At 41.9% G+C, this 11,450-nt stretch overlaps 1 protein-coding gene across 1 annotated transcript in view; it reads right to left on the reverse strand.

The window, feature by feature from the left end:
* Positions 1-10,243, reverse strand: part of LOC126236645 (glucose dehydrogenase [FAD, quinone]-like) — a 209,150-nt gene extending 198,907 nt beyond the window's left edge. The window contains exon 1 of the mRNA XM_049946108.1: positions 10,221-10,243. Coding sequence (XP_049802065.1) covers positions 10,221-10,241 — 21 coding nt within the window. The 5' untranslated portion in view covers positions 10,242-10,243. The remainder of the gene's footprint in view (positions 1-10,220) is intronic.
* Positions 10,244-11,450: the final 1,207 nt, after the last annotated feature.

Genomic DNA, 11,450 nt, shown 5'->3' on the forward strand with positions numbered 1-11,450 from the left:
ACCAACAGGCCGAACCGCGCCAGTTCCTGCCGAATGAGCGAGGGGTGCTCGCAGTTTCGTAGGCGTGTATCACCCTTTATGCAACAGCCGGAGGTGATGCAGAAATTCCGCTTTCGCTATCGAAAAGGCATTCTCGGAAGTGTGTTACCCGGAGCATCCACGTAAAGTCACTTGCTGCCTCTGAAAGTAGAGTTCTATGCGTTGTTATTACAGGCATTCAACGTTTAATTTTGTCCCCAGCAACTGACCTGTTTGCGCTGTTGTTGAATTATTTCCGTGTGATAATCATCATCAACAGTGTATTCCAAATTGGTGAAGTTAATTTGTATACACATCGGCTATTCGGATGATGAGTTCTGTCACTGAATTTCGAACTGTTCATATTGTGCCATTAACACACCCATTCTGAAAACAGTAGCTAATTAGCTTTATACCCAATTTTTGGCTACACTCAACATTTACCTGTGACGTATGAGAGCGTGGAAAATGTGGGCTGATACGAATGGGAGGGAATGAAAGTGAGATACGATTTATTTCGAATCTTTTACTGTTCGTTGGTTTACCTGCGTGAATACTTACATCATTGTTACAAAAACCTGCATTGTTTACGATTTATTGTTTTGATTTGGATCAGTTATGCCAAATTACTAACATGTTTAAAATTTTTGTTGAGGGTATAAAAATGAAGTCGGGTTTACTTGTGGCTTTGTGAGTATGATACGAGGCAAATCTATTGTACAGTCAATAATTAACCCTATATCGGCAATTACACTCAGCAACAGACTTTACATTATGTAGCGAAAGGTGTTTCATGTACGATTAACATTTCCCCATTTTCCTTGTCCATGAAATTAGAATCCTTGGATGACAGACGATGTAGTGCTCATGAAGCCCGCCTGGATAAATTTAGACGTGTGTCAGTTAATGTCCGTCGTAATACTTATGATAACTAACACATCGATCCAATTATAGAACACCACAGTCTAACCGAAGAACTTGGAGAATTTTCCTTCGAGAACAGTTACTGGACATGACTAGGCACAAGATGTGGCACATACGCATTTGTCACGATCAATGCCACAGTGCTCAAACTATAACTTTCATGAGTGCATATACGTATTAACGATAATTACGATGTTAATAGATGGACACATCACTGTCATTTTACCATTACCCACAGGACTTTCGTTCGCAGCTTGATCAAAGACCGCTGCCTACTGGCAAAATTTTAAAATGCCGGGGTAATTTCTTGCTCGTATTTTACCGGGTAGTGTGCACGACAAAGAAGAATGCAGACGCAAGTTCCAATCAAACACAGCATCTGTCTGTATATGGTGCAAGACGCACTGAAGTTGTGCGTAACATTTTGAATGATTTGGGACGGAATGTTAATAGTAAAACACAATAAATAAGGACTAGTTAACGTACTTTAATCTTCATCACTGCCATTCTTGACTAACAAGAAAACAATTGAAAACAGAAAATACGTTATGTAATGTTGACCTTTCGGAATGGACCATAGTACTTATTCTCAACGTGTGTCCGTTTATTCTTGTAATACCCTGTATGAACCCTATGTATTCCGTAGTCTTGTTAGGACACCGCACGCAAGATTTTCAGACCGGCAGCTTACAACATTTACGCGCACACAGTACACAGTATCAGGCGACTGCTCCATTGCTCGTTATTCCTGCAGACTTTTTATTATATCCAATTTGCGCGAAGCCTTTATTACAACCAACGCGTTTGTGATTCGCCTGTATGCGAGAGACGTCTTTGTTAACGAGTTTGCGAGTGTATTCAGAGTAGTTCAGAAGCCCGGCGTAACAGCCCTATAATATTTTTATGGCTACATAAAAAATCCAATTTTCTCATCCGTATTAACACATAACAATACACACATTTTATATGGTACCGTGGAAAGAGAGAAACGAGCTGAACTTAAAACAGAAATGCTCACCTTATGCAGTTTCATCATGATTGACAAGTAAATGAATAAGCTTCTTTACAGTAGAATGAACCAAACAATTTTTATGTAAATGAAGTATTTCTGTGATGTTTCCCGGGAAATCATCATAAAAAGGGAAGAAAGGTATAATAAAGGATTGTTTTCTACGTCTTCCGCAACTCTCTTAATAGATTGACATAAAACAAACTCCTAGCGGAAACATATCTCCCTCCCCCCCCCCCCTCTCTCTCTCTCTCTCTCTCTCTCTCTCTCTCTCTCTCTCTCTCTCTCTCTCTCTCACACACACACACACACACACACACACACACACACACACACACACACACACACACACACAAATTACAAAAATTACAAGCTCTAAGCACTTGTTCACCTTCCCTACAATGTAGCACATCTCGTCTACTTCATCCCTCCCCTTACCAAACCTCCATACAGAAATACAGACTGTATCGACAAGAATCATCCGATTTGCCACGTAAATACTTCTTAACCTAATAAACATATACTGAAAAAGGTTTTCTTCATACCTTTTCATAGCTGTTCAATATGCCCTCCCTGAGATGCACGGCATATGTCAATGCGGTATTCAAATTGTTTCCATACTGCAGAAAGCATGTCTTGAGTTACAGCTTCCACAGCTGCTATTATGCGATGTCTCAGTGCATTCCTTGTTGTTGGTGACGGAGGCACATAAACAGTCTCTTATAAAAGCCCAAAAGAAATAATCAAATACAGTCAAGTTCGATGACCTTGGAGGCCGGTAATAGAAAAATGGACCATACACCTTTTCCCGTGAAACTGCACAAAACACATGAAGTTTTGGAGAGTCCCTCTCATGTTGTACAACTTCATGTGGTTGTTCTGTACCCCACATTCTCACATTATAACCGTTCACTTTTCCATTTAAATGGAATGTTGCCTCGTCACTAAACACTAAGCGTGGAAGAAAACTGTCATCCTCCATCTTGCCAAGAACGGAGTTGCAGAATTCCACACGTTGTTGTTTGCCATCTTTACGAAGAGTTTGCAGTAGCTGAATTTTGTATGGTTTCAGGTGTAAATGTGGATGCAACACACGCCAGACGAACATCGGGGGCATTTGAGCTGTCGAGCTGCACGGCGAATGGATTTCTGCTGACTCCTTGTGAAACTATGGTGGATGCTTTCGACGTGTGTGTCACACGCTCGGGGACGGCCCGGCGATTTGCCTTTACACAAACAACCTGTTTCTCGAATTGTTCATGCCATCGTGTAATGCTCCTCGCTGTAGGAGGATCCACACCAACCTAGTACGAAAGTCACGTTGAACGTTTATTACTGCCCGGCACTGCGCTAAACATAGAACACAAAACGCTTTCTGTTGTCCCGACACCATTTTTACTACAACTGAAGTGGACGCTCACTACGTCTGCCTAGCGGAAACTATGTAAAACTTGAGAATTTGCCCTTTCAAACTGTACGTTGTTCACGCACATATCTCAAATAACACAATAGTTATGATCTTTTTTTAAATCGGAACATTAATTGAATCTTCGTCGCAGTACAATGAGACTGACACAACAGTCAAGTTTCAATGATGATCATTCGATTTTTACATTTTGTAAAATGTGAACTTTCACAGACGCAAACTTTACATTTATTGAAATAATTAGTCTTAAGGTGGCGGAACGAATATCTTGGTGAAACCAAACGTTACATTCCCATATACAGAGAAGATCTTGAAGGAGGTTCTAGCTTCTGTGACGGGCCGATTCACTCTGTGGCTCGTTACTGACTGAGGAAAAATTTCATTTCCGCGTGCTCTCGTGCAGAGACATGACGTCAGATGTTTTTAAAACTCGAGCGCAATTGGCATTTGTAGGTTGTTGTCGTCTACTACTGCTGTGGTCCCACAGTGGAAGAATGGTACCTATATATTTCCAGTAACACTTTCACAACCCTGTCTTTCAGAATAAAATTATTGTCGAGTTTTATAGCCTCTATCGCCACGAATGCATACAACTATTGGCTGTACATACAGCGTGTCCCAGGAGGAATGGCCGATATTCAGGGACATGACAGGAACGCTCATTTGAAGCAAAAACTCCGCACGGGCATATGCAGTATTCCAAATGTTTTCCGAGAGAAAAGCACTTAATGTACATTTGTTTTCGGGCTAGTAGTGCACACGAATGCATGTGTCGTACCCAATCAACCTCTTCGACGTTTTATTCCAGTCCATCCTACCTCGCTGCTTTCAGCCTCTTTGGTGGGAGTGTCTTTCTGCAATTAAACAGTCGCTTTGAACGCATAGTTGTCCACGGTGTGTTATGAGTGTAGTAGTGCGACGCCCATGGAGGTAAGAATAGAGGGAGACGCCGTGACGTCACAGCTGTGAAGCTATGTGAAGCCGAGGGTAGCCATCTCAGTCCGACCAAAACATTGCTGCTGTAGGCTTGTGTGCATAGGCTTGTCGCTCGCTTTTGGAAGGATTTTGCGCTATTATGGTGACTTGTGTGGTGTTCGGATGTACGAATCGTTCTGATTGTGATGCGAAATCGAAGGGAATAACATTTCATGTGTAAGTTGTCTCGTTAAGTGTGATTTTACAACTTCATTGTGAACGAACGTGTGCTACAGCGGTACTTGTACTATAGCGTGTTTTTCTCCTGTATGATTTTAGATTTCCTAAAAATGAAAGTCGGAAAGCTCTGTGGGAGAATGCCGTCAGGAGGAAGAATTGGCGTGCGTCTAAATGGAGCACTATATGTTCTCAGCATTTCCGAGAAGAGGACATAGACCGAACTTCCCTTTCAACAGTAAGGCTCCGAGAAAATGCTGTACCATCAGTTTTCCCTACACACCCAAAACATTTGCAAAAGGTATGTTAATTCAAAGAATTAAATTCTTAGTTTTCAAGTTCACGTTTCAGTATAATACGTACGTATCGTCGATAATCGAAGTGTTGAGTAACTCACTTTGTCTTCATCATGTACCAAATTAAAAGCTAACACTACATTAACTGGCGTAAAGTATAGGCCTAAACAGGACACTGTGTAGATTTGCCATTCTATGTATCGTATTTCAGTAAATATTGGTGGTAATGAACAGTGTTTCCCAGTAGTGTAACGTAACTGAAATGTCCCAGTACGTATTACAAACAAAATGTATTTATGGGGCTTTGGAGGGAGGGTATAGCTAACTTAGTTTTCAGTTTCTATTATTTAGTTTGTGATACACGTTTATTACTGAATTAACAAAATTGTATCGTTTACATTGAAGACTAGCTATTCGTAATATTACATTAAAAACTATTTTTAATCAGAAGAAACGCGGAATTTCGCCTTTGCGAGATTTTATTTAAAACAAAAACTTTGAAACAACCAATCTGATGACGTTACATGCGTATATGGTGCAATTACCGACTGTAATACACGCAGCGCTATAGCACACTGGCAATGTTTTGGTCAGAGTGTCATGGCAGCGAGCCACGCCCCCATGGCTTCAAAACGTAGTACGGCTGGGATACGTAGCGCCATCTCCCCTTATTCTTACCTCCATGGCGACGCCGCTACTCTCATCAGGGAACGTGCAGAGGCACTCAGACCGGCAACACAAATGTTTTCCCAAAAGTGCTCAAATACATTGACGTTGAAGGTGGGATATTCGGACATGTATGTTAAACTGTACAACAACTGCAGTGTCTCAAGTTCAATCTGTAGAAGTCAGTTAGAATGCTGGTTGATCGCGGAACAAAATAGTGATCCAGCCACTAAAAAACACATGAATAGCCTCGTCCAATTAAATTGGGCATGAATCCACAAAATGTCAACAATTTTCGTGCTGCTGTTTCGTCTTATCGCAAAATTGAGGGTCTCTCGATAGACCAAAGGCTTCTCAGCTGTCAGTATACAAAATAACAGAACGTTAAAATGAATACTGCATTCCAATGGGCCTACATGCCGCAAGAGATAAGCATGTGTGCCAACATTTGAAGGCTAGTAAGGACAATTTTATTCGTTCGTGGATTTCAAAAATGCTCCATGGGCGAATAGTTGGTTTGATTGACGTACTTTTCAATTGATCTTTCGTAAAACGCATGTTGTAATGATTACTAACTGTTTTACGAGCGTAAGCCTTACAATTTATTGAATGATGCACAAAAAACTATGCACATAAAACGTATCTCGGAAACCTTTAGGAGTGGTCCAAAAGTCCATATGAAGCTTTTTACTACAAATGAGCGTTACTGTCATATTCCTGAATATTGTCTTCCTCTTGGGAGATCCTGCATGTGGAGGCTACATTACTTATTAAACACAAAAATAATTTTGTTTAGAGGGAAAAGGGTATGAAACTGAACACCATGGTACTGAAAAAGAAGCGTGCCAGTCATGCAGTATGGAGCAATGTATTTAGCAGACATCAATCGACAACGGACAACTTTGCACGAGTTTTGAAACCATGTAATGTCGCACCTCTGTGCGGGAGCAGGCGGTTAGGTAGTTTTAAATGAGTTAGTAGCGCACCTCTGTGTGTACCGCTCTTTTACAGAAGCTAGAACCACTTTGAAGATTTCCTCCGTATACGGTTACGAATCGTTGCGAGTCTAGAAAAAACACATTCACTATGGCATAATAACCCGGTATATTTCAATAACTATTTTAGATGTTGTGGGAAATCGGAATGGCAGCTCTAGCGCTCTAGTACTGACGATGTGACTTTCTCAGGAGACATTATCGCAAGCCGTTAACAACGGGCATCTCGTTCCCGAGTCTTAGAGCGGCGTGGAGCCACCTGTGCTTAGTTATTTACATAGCAAGAAACTGCCTTTCTCCGGCGAACTTACAGTTTTCACAATACGATCGATTGTGACCAGAATTTTGTCCATTTACTGCTTGGCAATAACAGCGCGGTGACTATTGATTACTGCAATCTTTCCTCTAGGATTCCCAGCGCAGTTAACGCTTAATCGGAAACCGATAACGAAACTTGCTGACCGCAGCGTGACCGCAAATGAAATCACCGCATCCCAAGCGAGCCGTCGCAACACAGCTACTGTATATTACTTCTTCGAATGGACAAGATTTGTCAAGAGGTACAACGCATGTGCAAGGGGCTGTTCCTATAAGCAAACCGATATGGATTCCCCCCCCCCCCCCCCCGCCACCCCATTATCTTCCCGAATCGCACTATTTTATTGTTATTGAAGACAGAAAATTAATATTGTCAACATTTTCACCTATTTCGGATGTAATTTCCAGTGGTTGGCTTAGAATAATGTGAAGCAAGGCAGAGCGTTCCCTGGCAAAAGTGCACGCACGAAATTCAGATTCTTAGAAAAGTGTCAATCGTGATGCGTCATGACCAATGACACTACCAGTGAGGAGCATAACACAATATTCAATGTTTCCTTTCTCAGGGGTAAAATTAATTAGGTGTTCCTCTTTCCTATCATGGAGCCTAAATTCGATAGCATAAGAGCCAGTTTTGCAACATGTTTCAAAATTACTGTACAACAGTACTGTTATGGTGCGTGACACTTAAATCCTTCTTAGGAAAACAATGGTTATTTCTCTTGCAGTTAACACCAAATGAGAAGTTCCAACCTGCTGCTACTGTCAAATTCCGGCAGAATTATAGGAGATGAACTTATTGATCATTTAAAATATTATTCTCTTGTTAAGTCATGGAGAAGTGTTATAAAAATAACATTAATATCTAAAAAGAGTGATATTGGACAATTGGCTTATACAACGCAAGATTCTTATTCGACATGCTTCTGTTCGAAGCAGTATATTCACGGTTTACTCTGACCACTGAAACGAATCACTGAATCAGTGGTCTGGTAATCAGTTTCTTGGCTTTGAATCAGAAACTAGGTGATAACTGACAATTAAAACGTAAACAAACTCGTATGCAAGAGATGATCCTAGAAACGACAGTAATACAAATGTAGAGCCAGCCGCAGTGGCCGAGCGGTTCTAGGCGCTACAGTTTGGAACCGCGCGACTGCTACTGTCGCTGGTTCGAATCCTGCCTCGGGCATGGATGTGTGTGATGTCCTTAGGTTAGTTAGGTTTAGGTAGTTCTAAGTTCTAGGGGTTGATGACCTCAGCAGTTAAGTCCCATAGTGCTCAGAGCCATTTGAACCAATACAAATGTAGATTTTCTATTTGTAGCCTACACATGTCGACAGGATTCCTAACTGACGTGCTTCTCTTCAGAGTGCTAACAAGGGAACCTCCCCATCGCACCCCCCTCAGATTTGGTTATAAATTGACACAATGGATAGGCCTTGAAAAACTGAACACAGATCAATCGAGAAAACAGGATGAAGTTGTGTGGAACTATGAAAAATTAAGCAAAATATACAAACTGAGTAGTCCATGTGCAAGATAGGCAACATAAAGGACAATAATAGCTGATGAGGGCCGGGTTCTCGTGGTTAGAGTCAGCAACTGCGGAGCGAAAGGTCCTTGATTCGAATCCTCCCTCGAGTGAAAATTTTACTTTCTTTATTTTCGCAAAGTTACGATCTGTCCGTTCATTCATTGACGTCTCTGTTCACTGTAATAAGTTTAGTGTCTGTGTTTTGCGACCGCACCGCAAAACCGTGCGGTTAGTAGACGAAAGGATGTACCTCTCCAATAGGAACCGAGAACATTTGATCGCAAGGTCATAGGTCAACCGATTCCTCCACAGGAAAACACGTCTGATATATTCTTTACGACACTGGTGACAGCATGTGCGTCACATGACAGGAATATGTTGTCGACCCACCTAACTTGCACACTTGGCGAATGGGTAAAAAGATTCTTCTACCTTGCCCGATTTAGGTTTTCTTGTGGATGTGATAATCACTCCAAAAAAAGTGATGAAAACATAAGAGTTTGTCACATAAACTGCATCAAATGAATGCAACAGTTTCAGAGTAGCACAGTTTTCCCTGTGCTCTGTCAAAACATATGTTTTTTACGTTTTCAAATGTTTCCGTGCGTAGACCGTCAAATTCTGTATATGTCCAAGCAAATCTGAACATGTCCTGGAATTTTGGAGAGCGAAGTTGATTATGTGCGAGTGCCTGAACTTTGATAATTATCTGAAAATAAAAAATTAAAACTTTCACCCAAGAGAAGATTTGAACCAAGGACCTCTCGTTCCGCAGCTGCTCACGCTAATCACGGGACCACGGCGCTCGTCAGCTCACACTCTCCTTTATGTTGCCTATCTTGCGCATGGACTACTCAGTTTGTATATGTTGCTTATTTTTTTCATAGTTCCACACAACTTCTTCCTGTTTTCTCGATTGATCTGTGTTCAGTTTTTCAAGGCCTATCCCTGTGCCAACTTATAACTAAATCTGAGGGGGGTGCGATGGGGAGGTTCCCTTGTAAGAAATAAAAGTGTATAACAAGTCATTTCTCTCAGAGAGACACAAGATTACAAAGTGACCTTCATGTCTGGATGTCTGCTTCTAACTCTTCGTCCTCTAAACTGTATTTGGCTCCTCTATTAAATAAGTACCCGTTACAATCGAAAACATAGTTACACATTTCAGGTGAATTGTTCTGTTTAATAAGCTAAGGGTATGCTACTGAAACAGAATATCTGAAACCTGCGAGTATTTGAAACTTCCTTTCACCGTTCAGAAAATTTGTGAAGAGTGTCATAAAGATTAGCTTTAATAATGCTGCAAGATCTAAGCATCTAAATGCAGAGAATTTTGTTATAGTAAGTAAGACTTTGGTAATGATGATACTTGTCCTGCCACTAATAATGGAGTCATCTTCCCAAAAACTTACGTAAAAGTCAAAATGTTTGTATAGTTGACATAATTGTATTCTATGAACTCGTTTCTCCAACTAGAACTACGGTGTAACGTACAATAAATCGACATAGCTGCACGAGTTTGTCATGCACGCGAAGTCACGAAAGGGTTGGGTATTGAACCATGAATCTTTGAGATTGTAATCTGCAATGTAGGCACTGACATTACATCCGAGAATCTCTGGTCACTGGAAAATAAATTATGTGGTGTGACGAATCATTTTCATCTCACTGGAACACATATGAAACGAACACTTCGTCTGTTACACGCTCTTCATCTGCAACACTTTTAACATCTACGTATGTAACTGATTTAAACTCCAATTAGAACTGAACAAGTTATACAGTAGAGAACGGCAGAGGGGATCGCTACCTGCAAGGTGTCAGGGCTGCGCCCGATGTTTCGTGTTTATACACACGCGCTCGGCGGAGCGGCACGTACCTGTGTGTTGAGCGACGTCATGGTGGCGGCGCAGGCACTGTGCCTGCGGGAGCGTGCGGCACTTGTTTTACGGCGCCGCTCCCGCCGCCGACAGCCAATCGCGGCGCGCTCCCCAGACGCCCGTCACCCACTTGTTGCCCTACTAGTCCTTCCGGCAACACTTTTCTCATACGTTTGTGGTAGAGTTTTCCGGCAACGACGCTGTGCGACTGTACATGTAGTACTTATAGGAAGGTATCGCAATTACTAACGTAATGGAGTCTCATACTGGAGAAACGATGATCAGATTTCTGTCCACCAGTCAGGTTTATGTTTATCGTGTACCTTATAAATATTAGGTTGCTGCATAAGATCGTAGCATTTTTCTGTAAGTTTAATAAACACAACAGATCACATAAAGACTTTAGGCATCAATAATACACTACTGGCCATTAAAATTGCTACACCAAGAGGAAATGCAGATGATAAATGGGTATTAATTGGACAAATATATTATACTAGAACTGGCATGTGATTACATTTTCACGCAATTTGGGTACATAGATTCTGAGAAATCAGTACCCAGAACAACCACCTCTGGCCGTAATAACGGCCTTGATACGCCTGGGCCTTGAGTCAAACAGAGCTTGGATGGCGTGTACAGGTACAGCTGCCCATGCAGCTTCAACACGATAACACAGTTCATCAAGAGCAGTGATTGGCGTATTGTGACGAACCACTTGCTCGGCCAACATTGACCAGACGTTCTCAATTGGTGAGAGATCTGGAGAATGTGCTGGCCAGGGCAGCAGTCAAACATTTTTTGTATCCAGAAAGGCCCGGACAGGATCTGTAACATTCGGTCGTGCATTATCCTACTGAAATGTAGGGTTTCGCAGGGATCGAATGAAGGGCAGAGCCACGGGTCTACCACATCTGAAATGTAACGTCGACTGTTCAAAGTGCCGTCAATGCGAACAAGAGGTAAGCGAGACGTGTAACCAATGGCACCCCATACCATCAAGCCGGGTGGTACGCCAGTATGGCGATGACGAATACACGCTTCCAATATGCGTTCACCGCGATGTCGCCAGACACGGATGCAACCATCATGATGCTGTAAACAGAACGTGGATTCATCCAAAAAAAATGACGCTTTGCCATTCGTGCACCCAGGTTCGTCGTTGAGTACACCATCGCAGGCGATCCGGTCTGTGATGGAGCGTCAAGGGTAACCGCAGTCATGGTCTC

The sequence above is a fragment of the Schistocerca nitens genome, chromosome 1 (assembly GCF_023898315.1).
Source record: "Schistocerca nitens isolate TAMUIC-IGC-003100 chromosome 1, iqSchNite1.1, whole genome shotgun sequence".
Classification (NCBI taxonomy): domain Eukaryota; kingdom Metazoa; phylum Arthropoda; class Insecta; order Orthoptera; family Acrididae; genus Schistocerca; species Schistocerca nitens.